The 20150-nt window shown below is 42.8% G+C and overlaps 1 protein-coding gene across 2 annotated transcripts in view; it reads left to right on the plus strand.

Annotated features, from left to right (window-relative positions):
- Nucleotides 1-20150, plus strand: part of CCAR1 (cell division cycle and apoptosis regulator 1) — a 49830-nt gene that overhangs the window by 636 nt on the left and 29044 nt on the right. The window contains exons 2-6 of one of the 2 annotated variants that reach the window (XM_075934931.2): nt 977-1096; nt 15520-15692; nt 16374-16418; nt 17493-17525; nt 18625-18818. In XM_075934931.2, coding sequence (XP_075791046.1) covers nt 1024-1096; nt 15520-15692; nt 16374-16418; nt 17493-17525; nt 18625-18818 — 518 coding nt within the window. In that variant the 5' untranslated portion in view covers nt 977-1023. The remainder of the gene's footprint in view (nt 1-976; nt 1097-15519; nt 15693-16373; nt 16419-17492; nt 17526-18624; nt 18819-20150) is intronic. The other variant, XM_075934932.2, reaches the window with a different exon arrangement.

The following is a 20150-nucleotide window of genomic DNA, read 5'->3' on the forward strand; positions in this document are numbered from 1 at the left end:
TCTATTGCCGGGGTGCCAGCCGGCTTACTGTCGGGTAGACCCGCTTAGGTCCCAATCCTGTACACATGAATGTGAGCAGAGTCTTTCCTGTGAGGTCAATTGGGAATGTGGCTGTAGGTAACGAAATACTTGTGTAAAGGATCAAAGATTTAGTCATTTTGAGTTAATAAATTGCTTGCATTGAAAAAGGCCAGATACAGGCGGGGAGCGACACATAACTCCTGTAATAATGCTAACTGTCTCGCTTTCTCTCTAAGCCCGAAAAGCTGTGGGTGTGTTGACCGGACTTAGCTCCTTTTACTTATTTAGGCTGTTTGCACTCCACAACCAAAAAGTGTTCTTAACTCTGTTTAAAATAGCAGTGATAGTACAGCAACTCAAGGTAGCAACTTGGGTTCAGCATGGTTTTAACTTGCCCTTCTAACTCTACTTAAAAGCAGAATTGCTGTGCCTTCCCTGTTGTTTTAACTTTCCTTAAAGGAATGATTTCTGGTTGTAATGTTCAAATTGTACTGAAATACAAACATGAGTTATGCAAAAACTGTCATGTTGTATGTTTCTACTAACTGTGTTTCTAGAGTAAGTGAGCACAAAAATAATTTTGGCTCATTTAAAAATCCTTTATCTTTCTGTCAAATCCCCTTCTGGAACTCATTAAAAATCACAGTTTAATTCAGTTTTGAGCCTTTCCTGTATACTTACATAGTTTTAGCTTTGTTGTCAGAATGAAGGGTTTTTCAGTGTCTCAGTGAGACTAATATCTCATTCCATAATTTGTTAGATTGCTCAAAGATTTGACACAGCTCAAAAGCTTTTTATGTTGAACACCAGTCACTTGTGCATAAAAAAAGTCTTTCAAAGTGCATTTTTCTTACTCCAAGCAGTGGAGTAGTTAAAGATTTGTGGAACATATTTTAAAATTCTATGAACATTAGCTGAAATATGTATAACAGTAGTTGCTTATTCATTTTAATAGACCACTGATATAGAAGATAAGACACCCAGAGGATTTTGCCTTTCATCATGGCTCAGTTTGGAGGACAGAAGAATCCCCCATGGGCTACTCAGTTTACAGCCACTGCGGTATCTCAACCAGGTCAGCTTATGCATCATTTAATATTTGAACTCTAACATCTACTTCAATTGCATATTCTACTGTTGCGCAGAGTTAAGAATGACCTAGAGCTAACTGACAGTATGGTAAAGACTCTGCGAACATTGTAAAGGTTGACTATCTTATATTTAATTTAAATCTACTATGTATTTGAGAGAGTTTGTCTGTGAGCAGGTCTGTCTGGCAGTCCATCTATTTGTTCAAGAACTCCTCCTAAACGGTAAGAGCTAGAACCACCACATTTGGTATGCATCTTCCTCTTATAACATAAAGCAAGGTAAAGGTTTGGTTGTGCCAGGAATGTGATTTCCTTTTATAACATGAAAAGGAAGGGGCTTACTAGCAGGGAAATTTATATTGCGCAATGACCACAGGGGGCAGCAAGGGGCAGAAGTAGGGACCAGGATGGCTATAATCCTATTGGGGCAGCAGGGAGAAGAATGGAGGCAAGTTCCTGCCTGCTCACCACCTGGAAAGCAGGGTTGCCACCACAACCAGCCCAGAGAACTGTGGCCCCTGTCAGCCCCTACACCCTTTGCCCCCTGCTGTGACCCCTCCTCACCCCTGAACTGTGACTCCAGCACTTCCCCCGACTCACCCCTGAACCCTGACTACAGCACCACACACACACACACACACCCCTGTCATGAGCTCTTCCTCATCCCCAAACCATGACTCCAGCACACTTGAATCCCCAGACTCTAGCCTTGAGCCTCTCCTTACTCTCAAACCCTGAATTCTGAATCCTCCACACCTCCTAGCCTGCTACCCTGTGCCCTCCACAACCTCAAACCCAGACTCCTACACCCTCCCCCACCCCCAGCTCCTTGTCCTGACCTCTTCTTCACTCCCCATCCCTGTCTCTTGCATCCCTCCCTATGCCTCTGCCCTGAGTTTTGTACCTTCCCCCCCTCACACACACATCCCTTGCCATGAGGGACCCAACCAATGCTGAGTAAATCTTCTAGTGAAATAGGAATGGTGATAATTGTTTAACACCGCGGTCCCCAACACGGTGCCCGCGGGCGCACTTGTATGCGCCCGCCAGGTGCTCGAGGCTGGCCTGGCCCCAGGCACATGGCGCGGCGCTTGCGGGGAGCGTCGGCCCCGGGCGCGCGGCGCTTGCAGGGGGGAGGGGGAAGCCCTGGGCACGCGGCGCTTGCAGGGGGGAGGGGGAAGCCCCGGCCCCGGGCGCGCGGCGCTTGCAGGGGGGAGGGGGAAGCCCCGGCCCCGAGCGTGAGGCGCTTGCAGGGGGGAGGGGGAAGCGCCGGCCCCGGGCGCGTGGCTATGGGGGGGGGGCGGCCCCGGGCGCGTGGCTATGGGGGGGGCCCGCCCCCGGGCGCGCAAGTGTCCCTGGCGCCCGGCGGGCGAACGGCCACGCCCCCTGGCGCCCGACAACCTCAAAAGGTTGGGGACCACTGGTTTAACAGTTCTGGTCTATATTTTTTTAAGAATTTCTGTGAGACTCACTTGTATAGATTCCTTGTTTGTGGTACATGCTTGCACTTTCTGTGTAAACTGAAAACTTCTGTCAAAATTCCCTGCGCTGCTGGTCCTTTCTTGATGTTCAAGAATATTTTTCAATGATTGTGGCCAGCATCTTAATGTAATTTAAAATCTCCAACTTGCAGACTAACTTATTTGAAGCCATGTCAACTGGCTTTATTTTAGGGTGGGTTCTCTTCTAAACATAAAGGTGTATAAAGGTTCCCAAGCAGCAGTGTGAATCTGAAGATTGGTTTACGGTAGTCAAAGAAATCAAGCATTTTCATACGTCTGTTACTGTAGGCTTGCTAGGATCTAATGAGGACAAAGAGGTACTCTGGAATAGGGATGTAAGTACCTAGTGGACTCGTTGCTTCCCACCCCTCCCCCGCTGCCTCTATCAGAGAGAGGCAGCAAGGTCGGGAGCAGGAGCTGGTGGTGGTGGTGGGAGCTGGCTTAAAAGCCGGTTCCCTTCAGCATCATCTCGGGGGTAGAGGAGGCAGGGTTGCAGCAGGGAACTAGCGGAACTTCTGCCTTTGAAATGTAGCAGGAACCCTACTCTTACTACATTTCAAAAGCAAAAGTGCCGCAGGACTAGGGGGTGAGTGGGGGACTTAAGCAGTCCCCCACTGGCCCTGTGCTCCCTGCTTATGAAATGTACAAGTCTCCCCCCCCCAGGGCTTCAGCTCCCTGCTGAGCCCATGATCCCTTGTGGTGCTTCTGCCTTTGAAATGTAGCAAGAGCTGGCAAATTGCATCGACTGTTCGATTAGTTGATTAATCTAAATTTAACATCCTTACTCCAGAACTAAACTTTCTGGGTTATGTCAGTATTAAGTTTGTAAAGTCATTTGAAAATTAAAAAAACAAAATGCCAGAATTAAGGTTACTTGTGAAACTTTAATTTGATCCCCTTGTGTGTAAGTGTTATGATACAGGCTTTACTTACACAATTGCATAATATTTCATTCCAGAAGACCTCTGCCTCATTCAGTGCACAGGCTGGATAATCAGTTAATGTGCAGTTTTTGCTTTTCCATTATTCAGTGTATGGCGTCAAGCCTTACTTACAGAACACTATTCAAACTCTGCTCTGAAGACATAATTATTAATTTTCTCATGAGCCTTTCTGTGAAACTCATCTATATAATATCAGAGCACTTCATAAACACACATTAAACTTCTCTTAAATGAGATATATTATCTACATTTTACAAATGGAAAACTAGTCACAGAATAAGATCAAAAGCATGCACTAATTTTATGTTTTCAATTTGAGATGCTTAGTAGTTTATTTTATAAGGTACATAATATCATATGTGACTTTATATATTCAAGCACAGGCCCCACTGATTTCAGGTGCAGCTGAGTGCTCAGCACTTTTACAAAAAATGAGGGCACCAGGGCACCGAGTTGGGCACCCAGAAAAATAATAAGCCAACAGGTAGTGACCACCTCTGAAAAGTTTGCTTTCAGTCACTTGCTTAGCATCACAGAAGAACTTGGTGGTAGAGGCAAGAATATAATCCAGTTCTCCAGGCAGCGTTTAACTATCTTAACGATGAGACCTTTCTCTTTTTGCAGTCACTTGTTTAATTTGTTACTCATCTTTCAACTTCAGCAACAAATGAGACAAGTCCTGCAGACAAGTCTCCTTCACTAAACAGTCCTAATTGATCCTCAGAGCAGGTCCATCCTGTGCAGTGGATCAGTCGGGTTCTGTGAAAAATATAGTATGTGATCATGTAAGTGAAAACTCATTCCTAATGCATATTTGCTAGGGGACCAAGTTATGGTTACACAAACAGCCTTTATTTTGGGGGCATTTTGAGTGCTTGACTTTGCAATCTTAATATATATTTTATATGTTATATTCTGGTTTATTAAAAAAGCAAACTGGAAAAAATAAATTCCATCATGTGGCAATACATTGACACCCACATGGGTCATCACAGAATATTTAATTCCATTGCTCAGACCAATGCCATTTGAGCTAATGGAGTAAGTGATAGAAGATAACATAGTATTTCTATGTGGAGCAGCAGTAGAGGGGCATGGTATGCTTTGCCAGTGGGTTTCACAGCAGGAGTAATGCCGCCAATCAGGACTCTGGTTCCATTCCAGGCTCTGTAGGGAAATTTGTTCTAGGTGCACAGTCTTTTCTGCTCATTCCTCACTCTTGAAGTTTGACTTTTGTCCTGTCCCCTCAGTCTTGTTGTGGTCCTTTCTCCTCCCCATATCAGGTTGCTTGTTCCATGCCCATTCTCCTTGCCTATTCTTTAGACTTCTGATCCCAATCACCACTCTTTAGACTTCTCATCTCCAGCTGAGTTTCTTAGTCTAGCCAGTTGCACTTCCTTTTCCATTCTCCTTGTCCAAGATCTCCCCTTCCAGTCAGACTCCCTCAGCTCTCCTCCCTGTCTCCTTGTATTTTTGTCATTACCCGACTAGTGCCAGTTTCCTCTCCAGCTCTTCATCCAGTCTGTTTTTGCTCCCCATCCTGCAAAGCCATTCGGCTTTCAGATTCCCCCCTCCCTCTTCCCATTTCCCTGAAACAGATCCTTGTTTCCTTGACCAACCAGTCTTTTCCTTCCTCTTCAGTTTAGTCAATATCCTTCTGCTCCCCTAATTCCAATTTCACGAGACTTCTTGTCCCTGTCTGTTCATTTCTCTTTCTCTCTCTTGTTCCCTTTGCATGCGAGTCAAACTGCTTACTGTTCCATAATCTTGACTGCCAGTTTGGGGAGCCACTGTAAGCACAGGAGAGAGTCCCTGCCTTGTTACAGTGGTTGGCCTTACTCTGGATCAGAGCCTCCCTTGCACAGAAGTACTGAGTTGCTATAGCCCTGGCCTAGCACACATTCAGTTACTCTGTGGGATTGGTGCATGCTTGGAGCTATGAGGTGAGGAACAATCACTTTTGGAGTTCGTGTGAGAGCAGTCTGGTCAATACAAGGGGTAGTGAGACTTGAACATCCTCAGTGAGGATGGATTCTCCAGAGTTCCTAGCTGTTAACTTCTAGCAAGTCTTTACTGAACATTTTTCAAAGGCTTGTAACTTGGTCAAATTTGGGTGGATTTTCATGGGTAGAGCAAAAAACAAGTTCCCGACTCAAAAACCTCCACCCTGTCCAATTTCAGGTGCCTGCCCTAAAGCTTGGAAGTACTAATATTTTGAAGAAAAGATCCCAAGAACTTTTTAATGTGATCAAAGTAAGGTATTTTCCCCATCTTCATTATCTGCAAAGGGGAGATATTGCTCACGAAAATTTTCAACTGAAACTATTAGTTTGGCAAAGTTATAAGCAACTTTTCTTCAACTTTCTTCTCTGTCAAGAGTGCATCTTAGTGAAGATCTTTGTTTGCTCTGCTTCCTATTAGGGGTGTTAAAATATGCTTATGTAAACATGTAACCACTGAAGAAGAGAGACCCACTGGAAAGGCTCTGGGGTTGATAGTGCATCACAAATTGAATGAGCCTTTTCCACAACTATCTCATATTGTTTACAGGTATAATTATGGTGTACGTTTATATTGTGTGTAAGATGCAGTAAGTAGTTGTCCTACTCTGCAAGACACTGGTGAGGCCTCATTTGGGGTGTTGTATCTATTTCTGGACTCCACCGTTTAAGAAAAATGGAGATAAAGTGGAAAGTGTCCAAAGGAGGAAAAAACCAAAAATAAGAGTTTTTAAAAAACCTGACACATGAGGAAAAGTTTTAAAAAAAATTGACACATTTAGACTTGAGAGAAGAATATGTGCGGGGACCTGATAAATCTTCATATATGCATGGACAGCGGGGTTTACCATGACCCAGGGGAGCCAACCACGTGATGACTTGCCTTACTGGTGCGAATGGTGCGAATGTTATGGTTCTCTTGACACATCTAAATAGACTTACATGTAGTGCCAGGTGGTGGTTGTTCTACATGTAGGTACCAATGATATAGGGAAGGAATAGAGTGTGGTCCTGGAGGCTAATTTTAGGCTGCTAGGAAAGAGATTGAAATCCAGGACATCAGCGATAATGTTCTCTGAAATGGTTCCAGTTCATGCACAGGGCCTGATACAGGCAGAACTTCAGAGTCTCAATGCATGGATGAGACGATGGTGTAAGGAGGAGGTGTTTAGATTAGGGCTGTCAAGTGATTACAAAATTTAATCACAATTAATCACGTGTGCCTCCCCTTTGAAATGGCGGCATTGCAACAGGGTGGCGCTGCATGCATCCTGGGATCAGCTGGAGTCCCCAGCTGACCCCAGGCTCCATGCAGCTCTGCCCCTTGGAAGTGCCTCAGCGGCGGTTCCAAAGGGCAGCGCATTAGGAGCCTGGGATCAGCTGGGGACTCCAGCTGATCCCTGACTCCGCTATTGCAAAGCCTCTTTGAAGCAGCTGAGCAGCACTTCAAAGGGGCTTTGCAATGTGGAGCTGGGAATCAGCTGAAGTCCCCAGCTGATTCCCGGCTCCACTTGCACTGCCCCTTTGAAGCACCAGAGCAGCACTTCTAAGGGGCAGTACAGCATTAACGCCTGCGATTAATGCATTAAAAAAATTAACGCATTAATCCTGTCCTGCCTTAATCGCAGGTGTTAACATAGGTCAATTGACAACCCTCGTTTAGATTTATTGGGAACTGGGGAAACTTTTGAGAAAGGAGGAGTCTGTGTAGGAAGGATAGGATCCACCTAACACAAAATGGAACTAGATTGCTAATACTTAAAATTAAAAGGGTTGTAGAGCAGTTTTTAAACTAAGGGCCTTGGGAAAGCTGACAGGTGCAGAGGAGCACATAGATTGGACAGAGATGTTCCTTAGGGGAGGGGTATATTAATAGAGATTCTCTATGTCCTAGTAAAGAGGAGAGGATGCAAGATGATAAAGTATGGGAAAAAGATGAGACAGTCAAATGGAAGATTCCTCATTCCACAAGGAGTACCACCTAATTCGATTTAGGGCTTTATTCCGGAATCCCATTTCACTGCTGCATGTAGATGCAGGCATTTACTTCGGGCTAGTCAATTTCTAAAATAGCGACTGGACGGGAACATGGAAATCAAGTGTGGGATATTTAAATCCCGAGCTTGATTTGCAATTCCGGTTGTCCTCATTAGCCTCCCTAGATCTATCTAGGGGACTAGTGTAGACGTACCCTCTGTTACTAAGTATCTAAGATCAAACTGCAATACATCTAAGGCAGCTTTCTCTATGAATGAGAATTTTCTTTGTCTTTGGAATTTATAAAGATGCTACAAAAACCCTTGAAAGAGGGAAGTAGTATTTTCACTTCAGAGTGGGGATTTAGACACAAATTACATGATTTGGCCAAGTCACAGATAAAGTCTTTGATAGAAATAGAAATTGAATGTGGATCTCTTGAATACTAATCCAGTGCCCTAGCCTCAAGACCATTGTTATGCCATGAGTTGTTATAAGTATGTTACGTCCAATAAGTGGGAGTCCTGTATGTGAGATTTTTGAAGAAAGAAAAAGCTACTTAATAGTGACAGACGGCTGGCTAAGCCAGAGCTCTGCCTCTACAGCCTGGCTGACCAGAGCAATTGAGGCCAGCTGAGCAGGCCCATGGCTGAGGGGCTAATGAGAAGCAGCTGTGGGCCTCATTAACTAGAGCACTAGATAAGGCAGCCAGAGGGGAAGTGGAAGGGGATGAGCCAGAGAGTGCTGTGTGTGTTCTGCAGCCAAAAAGAGAGGCTAGCTGAGTTTGCTGTGAACAAAGCTCTGTAAATAGAAGGTGGTCGGAAGTTGACAGGGACAATAAAAGGCATGGGTGATTGCACCAGAAAGGGGGTCTCATTGATTTGTGGACGAAGAAGGAATCCCAGGGCGAGGGGCCCGGGCAAAGACCTTGCCACAATAGTAAATACTAGTTAATTGACATGATTTTTAACTTTGTGCACTTTTACTTTTCTTTAAGTTTTAGGCCCTTTGTGAAAGGGGACTGGGCTTAAGTAATCAGAGGATCAAATTTTGGTTCCAGGAAAAGCACGTGCGTGCATAGCTCAAACAAACATTTTAAGGTTTCTATTTTGACACCCAAAGTTGCATGAGCATATCAATCAATTTTTGCTGTTTCAACTTGCAGCAAAGACTTAGTATGATTATCAGTAAGGAAATTAATGTTACAGTAATTAAATCTGATTGTAATGTTACAAAACTAAAATTGCTTCACTACTTGCTTAAGTGAATGTCTTTTTTTGTTTAAATAAACCATTCTGTTAACTTAAGATGAGAGGGTCAAATCAGGGTGAATTGCTTAGAAACCGGGCCATTTACAGCCCAAGACTGGTGATCCTCCACTATAAGGCACCAAAAAAGTTACCAAGAACACTTCATGTGCCACACTGGCTAGCAAGACGTCTCACAAGCAAGTCACTCAAACACTCTAGCTTTTCCTATGCTGCAACCAGTATCAGACCTTATACAAATGAGAGGTTATAAAAACCAATCTGAGTAAATCTGAATAGGTTCTCCCAATCCCAAAGGACCAGCCACATTCCCAGGTTAATTTATGACTCAGACCTTACCCAAAAGAGTCTAAAGTCTAAAAGTTTATAAAAGAAGAGGTTGAAAGTAGAATTGTTAAAGAAATCGCATTACATATGCCAATCACCAAGTTCCTGGTTCAGGCTCTTAGCAGAGGTGGAATAAATAAATAAATCTTAAAAGGCTCTGGAATACATCTTTTGCTAGGATGGATCAACAATCCTTCCAGGCCCTATTCAAAGCAAAGCAGATTCTGAAGTGATGAACTGGAGTGAAGACAAATGTGAAGGGACACCCCTGTTCCCTGAGTCCTTTTTATAATCTTGCCTATGTTGAGTGAACCCCATTCTTTTTGATATGTGAAAGTACCTCCCAAAATGGAGCTCCAGGTTAGTCTACCCATCTCCCACTAAAGGACAGATACATTTGTTGGGCGTCCTACCGCATTAAGATCAAGAGAAGGGAAGGGGGTTAGGAAGACACTAATCTGCTTGGAGGGGTCCACTAGGGTGTTTTTCCTCTGGTTCTGGACTTCTGTCTATGGTTCATGTAGTGAAATTCAAAACAAAATTAAATATTAATCCAGCTATAAAAACTAGCAGAAATCCACTGAAACGATGAAGTTAAACTATTATTTTGACAAAGTTAGAATTATGTAAATTATTAAAAACATTAGCAAATAATCTAGCTCCTTACTTCCTTCTCTATGTAGTGGTGTTTTATCCAGCAATTTGCCTGGGACATCTGCTCTGTTCAGTGGACTGTATCCTGGTCTTAATGACTGAACCATGTGAATGAAGTGTGAGTTCTCAAATATACGGAAAGGAGAGTTTGTTGCATAAACAAACCAGACATTTTTTCATCAGTTACCTCTTTTTTGTAATCTGCTGGTTCTTAACACAAAGTTATTATGGTTCTCCCTGTTTTATGGAGATATTTTTCTTTTTTGCTACAGGTGTGGCTATAGTACTATGGCTGTGTGACATACATGATGTGACTGAAACACTGTCATTGGGAGATAACTCTGAAACTATAAAAAGTGATGGTGATCTTGAAGGTTGATAATCTTCAGAATCTTGTATGTTGCGGATGGATTCTTCTAAGCAAACTAAGTCAATGCAGTTATTTAATTATTATCATACTGCTCATTTAGTATTACTCATTGCATTCACTGACACTACTACTACTTTAAAGATGAAATTGTAAAAGGAAAATCAACCTATTTCAGCTATTTATTTTTTATTACAACTTCATCAAAATTGATAGTACCATAGAGTAGCAACTATATTTTGTGCTCAAACATGAGAATTCAAGATTAATCCAGAAAGAGGACAGGCATTCCTTAAAGAAGTATGAAATAAAAAACTTACCAACCTGAAGATCCTGTATGTACAGAGTATGTCTACACTGCAGTTTTTCCAGAAAAACGGCCGTTATTTTGGAAAAGCTACACTTACATCCACACTGCAATTGCGTTCTTTCGACAGAAAGTTGAAAGAACACAGGGTTTTTTCCAACAGTGGTAAAACCTCTTTCTACAACAGGGGTGGGCAAAAGGGCCTCTGTGGGCCACATTCGTCCCACCAAGCAGGTTGATCTAGCCCACAGAGGCTCTGCTGCTTCCCCACTCCCAGGCCAATTAGGGCCTAGGGGCGAGCGCAAAGCCTCCTCTGGCCCTGCCAGGAGCACACGGAGTTTTGAAGCGCTGCTCGCAGGGGTGAGCAGGAGTGGAGGAGGCTTCCCACGCTTCCCCACCCCCAGGCCCTAATTGGCCTTTGAGCAGGGGAGCGTGTGAAACCTCCTCCTGCCCTGCCAGTAGCACATGACACTTCAAAGCGCCATGCACTGCTCGCAGGTGGAGGGAGAGTGGAGGGGGCTTTGCGTGCTCCCCCAGGCCTTAATTGGCCTATGGGCAGGGAAGCGAGGGACATCTCCTCCCACACCAGGGGCATGGGCAACTTGGGGTAACGTGGGGTGAGGACACAGACACTCGCTCACCATCAGACCAATCATTGTCTAAGGGTGGGGAACGCGGAAATATCTTGGCCCCACCCTTTCCACTCGATGCCCTGCCTCTTCTGGTGCAGCCTGGGCCACTTCAAAAATTTTCAAAGTGGGCCCCCAGCAAAAAATTATTGCCCACTCCTGTTCTACAAGGAAGAAGTCTTTTTCTGAAAGAGCTCTTTTGGAAAAAAGTGTGTGTGGACAGCGAAGAGGGTGGTTTTTTTTTTTTTGAAAGGAGAGGCCCCCAGGAAAAAGCACAGGTGACCTGGTGGCCACTCCATCCATAGTAATCACAACTTAAATGAGATATAGTGTCCAATCAAAGTGGACGCCATCTTCCGAAAAAGAAGATTGCTTTTTTGATGTGCTTTTGCTGTGTGGACACTCTCTTTTGGAAGAAGTTTTTCCCGAAGATCTCTTCTGGAAAAGCTTCTTGCGAAAGAAGCCTGCAGTCATGTTCCTTTCATCATCTTCAACACAGCTTCCTCCTAAGAAGGAACACTTCTCATGATACTTCATTTGGGCAATCAGGCCTTACATTTCTTTGTTGCACTGTTTGCATTTTGCACATATATCTGTCTTACAGGGAACTTAAAAACAGCCATACTGAGTCAGTCAATCATACCACAAGTCCATCTAGCCCAGTATCCTGTTTTCCGACAGTGCTAATGCCAGGTGCCCCAGAGGGAATAAATAGAACAGGTAACCATCAAGTGATACCTCCCCTGACAAACAGAGACTAGTGACACCATTCCTATCATCCTGGGCACAAAGCATTAATGGACCTAGCCTCCATGAATTAATCTAGTTCTTTTTTTAACCCTGTTAAAGACCTGACCTTCTCGACATCTGCCAAGAAGTTCCATATGTTCACTGCATGTTGCATGAAGAAAAATTTCCTTTTGTTTGTTTCAAACCTGCAACATATTGATTTTATTTGATTACCTTTAGTCCTTATGTTATGTCAACAAGTAAATAACTTTTCCTTATTAACTTTTTCCATATCAGTCATGATTTTATAGACCTCTGTCATATCCCCCCTTAGTCTCCTCTTTTCTAAGGTGAAAAGTCCAAGTTGTCTTAATCTCTGCTCAGATGGCAACTGTTCCAGACACCTAATCATTTTTGTTGCCCTTTTCTGAACTTTTTCCAATGCTAAGATATCTTTTTTGAGATGAGGTGATCATATCTGTACACAGTATTCAAGATGTCGGCACTCTGTATGTGGTCCTGATGGGAACACTGGCAGTGGGGCATGCACTGTGTGTGCTGGGGGCATGGGCCAGCAAGCTGTTTGGTTTTCAGGGTGAATGGGTGCAGGGTCATGCACAATTCAAATTTTATATTAATATTTGTGTGTGTAATTGTTAGTAACTGATGGATGCCACAATGGCACACGTCCAAACAATCCCACATGATGTCAGTATTGGTGTACAAGACAAAACTCAGTCTACTCATGGATGGAAAATCTTGGAGGGAACACTGAATCCCAGCGGGATACCACTAGTTACCGTTCTTCATTCTGAAAACTTCCATTTATTCCTAAACTTTGTTTCCTATCTTTTAACCAGTTATCAGTCCATGAGAGGATCTTCCCTCTTATCCTATGACCCCTAACTTTGCTTAAGAGCCTTTGCTGAGGGACCTTTTCAAAGACTTTCTGGAAATCTAAGTACACTATATCCACTGAATCCCCTTGTCCACATGCTTGTTGACCCCTTCAAAGAACTCTAGTAGATTAATAAATCCTATTACAGAAACCATATTGACTTTCCCCAACAAATTTTGTTCATATGTGTATCTGAAATTTCTGTTCTTTACTATAGTTTAAACTAATTTGACTGGTATTAACATTAGACTTACTACTCTGTAATTGCCAGGATCACCTCTAGAGCCCTTTTTAAAGATTGGTGTCGCATGAGCTATCTTCCAGTCATTTCGTACAGAAGATAATTTAAAGGAGAGGTTACAAACCACAGTTGTTAGTCCTGCAGTTTCACTTTTGAGTTCTTTCAGAACTCTTGGGTGTATGCCATCAGGTCCTGGTGACTTGATACTATTTAGTTTGTCAGTTTGTCCCAAAAACTCTTCTAATGACATCTCAATCTTGGACTATTCCTCAGATTTGTCACTTTAAAAGAATGGCTTAGGTTTGGGAGTCTCCCTACCCTCCTCAGCCATGAAGACCGATACAAAGACTTCATTTCGTTTCTCCACAATGAGCTTATTGTCCTTGAGTGCTTCTTCAGCATCTCAATCGTCCAAGGGCCCCACTGGTGGTTTAAGAGGTTTCCTGCTTCTGATGTATTTTTAAAAAGTTTTGCTATTACTTTTTGAGTTTTTGTAGTTGTTCTTCAAATTCCTTTTTGGACTTCATTATATTTTTACACTTAATTTGATAGAGTTTATGCTCCTTTCTATTTTCCTCACTAGGATTTAACTTTCACTTTTTAAACTATGTCTTTTTATCTCACACTGCTTCTTTTACTTGGTTGTTAAGCCACGGTGGCACTTTTTTAGTACTTTTACTGTGTTTTTTAATTTATGGTATTTATTTAAGTTGATCCTCTATTATGGTGACTTTGAAAAGTTTCCATGAAGCTTGCAGGGATTTTACTTTTGTCACTGTACCTTTTAATTTCTGTTTGTTTAACCTCATTTTTGTGTAGTTCCCCTTTCTGAAATTAAATGCCACAGTGTTGGGGTGCTGTGGTGTATTTCCCTCCACAGGGATGTTAAAGTTAATTATATTATAGTCACAATTTTCATGTGGTCCAGCTTTATTAACCTCTTGTTCCAGATCCTGCGCTCCACTCAGAACTAAGTCAATAATTGCCTCACCTCTCTGCTCGGTTCCATCTCAAACCAACTGCTCTAAGAAGCAGTCATTTAAGGTGTCAAGAAACATTATCTCTGCATCTTGTACTGAGGTGGAGTGTACCCAGTCAATATGGGGGATAGTTGAAATCCCCCATTATTACTGAGGTTTTTTTATTTTTATAACCTCTCTAATCTCCCTTAGCATTTCATAGTCGCTATCAGTAGCCTATTGAGGTGGTTGTAATGTATCCCTACTGCAATATTCATATTACAGGTTGTACCTTCAAAAACGGGTGCACTCTGGTCCAGCAATATCCCTCATCCTGCAGAACCAGAGATGCTCCTGGACCAGAGAGCCCAGGAGCCTTAAGGGTAACAGGGACAGCCAGGCCGGTGCAACAGGGTCAGCAGCCCAGTGGCGGGCAGCACGGGGCAGGAGCATGGGGCCAGGCTGGAGTCCCCTGGCAACACGGGTCAGTGCAGGGCACCGTGGCAGCCCCTGTGAGTGTGGGGCTGGAGTTGAGCCTTGTGGCAGCCCGGTGCCAGAGCCCCCAGCAGCCTCCTGGAAGGGAGCGAGGGGCCAGGCCAGAGCCCCAAGGTTGTGCCCAGATGCACAGGGCCAGATCCCCGCAGCAGGAACCAGAGGCTGTGCTGCCCAGGGAGCTGGCAGCAGCTGGGCAAGCAGCCCAGCCAGGTTGGGGAGGGTGAGGCAGAGTGCTTGCTGGGGCAGCCTGCCAGCGGCAGACTCTAGGGCTTCAGGCCGGTGGCAGGAGACCATGTCTGGTCCAGGAAATGCTCTCGTTGGTGCCAAGCCAGGGAGGTCCAACCTATATTAGAGCATGGAATTACTATCCATAAAGACTCTACAGAACAGTTTGTTTCATTTAAGGTTTTTACTTCATTTGATTCTGCACTTTCTTTCATGTATAATGCCCCCCTGTCTGTCGCACAACCCGTTCAGTCCCTCCGAAATATGTTGTACTCTGATATATCTCTCACTCGCTCACTCACTGTGACCCCCACATCTCCTTCTTGGATCATGATCCAAAATTACATCACCATGAAATTGTAGATTTAAGTAACCGAAATCATGACATTTGTGACTTTTTAAAATTCTGTCACTGAGACCAAAATGGACCATAATTTGGTAGGGCAGCAAAAATCCATAATTTTTGCCTTAATAGCCTCAATAGTGCTATCTTAACATCAAGGACTGCCATATAGCACAATTGCAGCTGGTAGTGCAGCCCAAGCCCTTTACTGCAGAAGAGCTTGTTCCAGAGGCATGAGTTCCAGCAACTTCTTTTGGGTTAAGATAGAAACCTGATGGCTGGAGTGTTATAGATGGTTACATTAATTATGGGTTCTAATGTAATATGAGGGAAAGAGTGATTTTTTTTAAAGGCTTGCTTTTTAAGTATTTGCTGTTTAGGGGAAAGAAGGAGAGAAATGGCAGCTGGGAATCAATATTCAGGAGTACCTCTGCCCTTAGAGAGAATTAGGAGTATGCCATAGAAGAAAGCACTAGCACTGAGAGTAAGGATCCTTTTCTTGCAGTGATGAGAGTCTTAACTCCTTATTGTTCTGTTTTCAGCTGCTCTTGGTGTTCAGCAGCCATCGTTGCTTGGAGCCTCTCCTACAATTTATACCCAGCAAACAGCATTGGCAGCAGCAGGCCTCACAACACAAACGCCAACAAACTATCAGTTAACTCAGACAGCTGCTTTGCAGCAACAGGCTGCAGCTGCAGCTGCTGCATTACAACAGGTAAAGAAAATTGTGTTTTAGGAGTAGTTTCTGCTGACTTACACCAACTTCATTATATAGAAAATATTGGGTCTTTGAAGCTAACATAGCCTGACTTGGGGACCAAGTGGAATAAAATTCATTTATCTTCCCTCTACAAACAAGTTTGATTATTTAAAAATAAAAAAGGACAGTACTCCTAGAGCCATGAATAGGTTTACCAGTCTATGAAGATAGGCACTGTTTTTGCTGAATCTCTTATCTTAGGTAGTAGAGAGTTCAGATTGAGATTTTTAGTGAAATTAGTTTATTACTGTCAGCGCTGAAACATACACATTACACGTTGAATGTTCCAAATACTTCATGAAGCTGCAATGTGTAGTTCAATAATATTTGACATAATTTCATGTTTGTGACCTAGATACTTAATTATTTTGAGTGGCAGGATTAATGGATGATTTGATAATGTGGAATCAAGGATGATTTTTAATTCTGAAAATCTTTGTTTCAGAGTAATATATATTGACTGTATTTGTCAAGTTTTATATTAGAAATGACCAAATTTGACAGTGTCTCCTAAAACAGATTTAATTAAATTTTTGTATTTGTTTCTTTCCTAAGGGATTTAACTGCTGATTTGCAAATATAATTTTTGAAGAAAAATATTTTCTGTTTATGAGCTTTTTTGCTTCTGTTTTTTAGCAATATTCACAACCTCAGCAGACACTGTATAGTGTACAACAACAGGTTTGTCTAATTCTTATTATGTACATTACAAATAGCCTTTTCTGAAGCTTGCATGTCTTTAAACAATGTAAATAGTTTAAATTATGAATGAGAATTTGAGTCTAACTTCACATCCATTGAAATATATCTATAGAATAGGAGTCTTTCTGTGTTACCTGGAGAATTTGAAAATACTGTGCCTTGTATGTACAGTAAACCTCAGATACCAGTCAATCATATGCTTAATTTGGAACCAGACATGTACAATTAGACAGCAGCAGAGATGGGGGAAAAAAAGAAAGCAAATATAGTACAGTTCTGTATTAAACACAAACTACTAAAAATAACAGGAAAGCAGCATTTTTCCTGCATAGTAAAATTTCATAGCTGTTTTTAAGTTAATATTCAGTTATGTTTGTTCTTTCAAAAATTTACATTTTATTGACAAGTATCAGAAGGGTAGCCATGTTACGCAATCTGCATAAACAACAAGAAGTCTTGTGGCACCTTATAGACTAGCAGATTTATTGGAGCATAAGCTTTCGTGAGCAAAGACCCACTTTGTCAGATGCATGTGTATGTACATTTTGTTGAGAATTATAAACGTTTCAAAATTATGAACAACTTCCATTCCTGAGGTGTTCATAACTCTTGAGAGTCTACTGCATGTGGTCCATGGTAAACACTATGCTTTAGTAATATTATGTAGTTTAACTGCTAGAATGATTCTGTCCAAAGAGGTCCTGTTGCATACATTGTTCTCAAAACTGTGAAAGTGACAGTATCATGAGAGAATACAGGGGTTGGTAAATTACAGATTGAGACACTGCCTCACTATTAAATGTTACAGATTTATGGTGGTAAAATAATTAATTCAAGTGTCCATTATTGAGTAAGTATGGAAATTGTTCTTTTGGGGGAAAGAGGGAATAGATATGAAGAATATAACTATAAATTATCAAACTCCAATGCATTAACCTTCCACTCTGATAACTAAGTTAAAGAAGCAAAAACTATTTCCTTCATTATAAAGAGAAGGTAAAACTGTATAATTTCCTTAAGCATATCAAATTAATTTATAATTTTTTATTTAAGTTGCAGCAACCTCAGCAGACCCTGTTAACCCAGGTAAGTTTGGTTGTATTGTTTGGTCTTCATCTGCAGACGTAGATAATAGGAGACTATAAATGTGTTGTCCTGGACTTGTTTTTAATTTTAAGGGTTTTTTTAAAGATGAGGATGGATTTCCTATATATTGTCTTGTTACAAATTAGTATAGCTTTGTTTTATTGTATCCAGCTGTAAAAATGTGTATAGGTTTAGTTTTAATTAAGGTCAAGGTTTTTATCATTGAATCTTACATTTTTTTTGCATATTGTTTTATACAATAATTTAACTTAGAATTCCAGCTTTTGATCATTTTACAGTATACAGCAGCTTGGGGAAACATTGTCTTGAGAGGAATTTAGTGTTCTGTATTTTTTTTAAACAATATTGCGTATACTGTTTTGAAGGGATCTTTCTAATCTTGACCAATCTGAAATGAGTAATTCTTTAAAGCGTTTTTAATTGACTGATTAGAATAGAATCGTATTAATTCCAGACTCTGCTTGTTTGCAGAATTGAACCAGAAGATTGAGTGGAGGGACTATAAGAATGCAGTTCCACGTTACCCAATAGCTTGGGTTAATAGTGAATGGCTCTGCTTGACATGCTATGAATTTTTTAAAACCATGATGCAACTAGGGATGTAAAATTCCATTTAATTGGTTAACCTGGTAAACATAATGTTAACAATACACTTAACCAGTTAATCAATTAAAGGTGGGGCAGATAGGCTGAAGTGTCTTCTCCCCCTTTCCCTCCACTGTGGCGGGGGCTGTTCCAGTGCAGACAGAACAATACCTGCCTGTGGCAGGGGGACTGCTCTTGGGTACTGGTTAACTGTTAACCATTACCCTTCATATCCCTAGATGCAACATAGTTTTTTTAGGTTGATTGGAGTTATTTAGTGTAACAGTATCTTCTAAATGTATTAAGTTAATGATTTCTTTTAGGAGTAATGTGTAGGTCTCTATCTGCTTTTGGCTTTAAAAAATTAAGCTTTGTTTATAAAGTAGAAAGATTATTCTAAAATTTATCATTTCCTTACCCCGTAGGTATTCCTTGTAATTGTGTCTGTGTGATGTGAATGCTTATAGAATTTGATGTTTTATTTTGATTACAGCCCACTGTTGCACTGCCTACCAGCCTTAGCTTATCTACTCCTCAGCCAGCAGCACAGATAACTGTTTCTTATCCAACACCACGGTCCAGTCAGCAACAAACCCAACCACAGAAGCAGCGTGTCTTCACAGGGGTAGTTACAAAACTACATGACACTTTTGGCTTTGTGGATGAAGATGTCTTTTTTCAGCTCAGGTAAGTGCACTTGGCGGCAGCTGTATTCCTGTGATGTCACCTCTAAGCAAAATGTTTCAAAACTTAAAACTCTCTGTTCCTATGGGTCTATTTCTTCAGCTAACATTATCTGTTAGCCTAATTTATATCTAGCATCTGTGAAAATTAGATGGCTGGGTAGGATAGTGGCTGTTAATGCTAGGTTTTTTAGCATGGACTTTTCTTACTCAGAATCCCATGGTAGGAGGCTCTAAAGTACTTAAATGAACTGTGGAGCTTAAGAACTTGGCAGAAGTGGAGTCAACAGAGTTCCTTTATTTAAATACATGCATTTGAGGTGCTGCTGGTGTGGGACCAGTAAGGGACTTTAACTGCTCCAAGTATAATCTCCATCAGAAGTAGGCATTATCCACCAGATTTTCATACAGACTAATGGAATTTGAAAACTATCTCCCCCAAATTTCTTTTCCGTTTGCCTCTGAATGGAGTATTTAGAGGGAATTCTGGAGATCTACTTATGGATTTATGAAGTCCTTTCTCCTTCCAACTGTAGGATTTAACAGTAGTAACATATAGTGTGAGCCTAGATACATTTTGTAAGATATTTGAAGTACAGGCAGTCCCCGACTTACACAGATCTGACTTACGTCGGATCCGCACTTACGAACGGGGCTTTTCTCGCCCCGGAGCTCACGGGCGGCGGATCGCCACCCGTGTCCTCCGGGGCGAGAAAAGCTTCTCCCGGTCTCCCTGGTCTGCTGGGGGGGTCCAGCAAAGCCGCTGGACCCCCCCCCCCCCAGCAGACCAGGGACACCTGAGCAAAGCCGCCCAGGCGGCGGGAGTCCTGCTGCCTGGGCAGCTTTGCTCGTTTGCCCCAGAGCAAAGCCACCCAGGCAGCGAGATTCCCCCCGCCTGGGCGGCTTTGCTCGGGTGTCCCTGGTCTGCTGGGGGGGGGGGGTCCAGCGGCTTTTCTGGACCCCCCCAGCAGTCCAGGGGGACAGGAGCAAAGGTGCTTAGGCGGCAGGGGTCCCGCCGCCTGGGCGGCTTTGCTGGGGTCTCTCTGGTCTGCTGGGGGGGGAGGGGGCGCAGCTAGTGCCCCCCCCCCCCCCAGCAGACCAGGGAGACCCCAGCAAAGCCCCGGGCCTGTGGTAGAGAAGGGGGGCGCTGCCGGTTGGTCCCGCAGCACTGCTCCTTGGCGCTACTGGACCAACCCGGCATCACCCCAGCTGCTCTGCCCCAGGAGTCCTGATTCAGCCGCTGCTGATCAGTTTCAGCAGTGGCTGAATCAGGACACCTGAGGCAGAGCAGCTGGGGTGCTGCTGGGTTGGTCCAGTAGCGCTGAGGAGCGGCGGC

Source organism: Pelodiscus sinensis, chromosome 8 (genome assembly GCF_052426305.1).
Source record: "Pelodiscus sinensis isolate ZL-2025 chromosome 8, ASM5242630v1, whole genome shotgun sequence".
Taxonomy (NCBI): Eukaryota; Metazoa; Chordata; order Testudines; family Trionychidae; genus Pelodiscus; species Pelodiscus sinensis.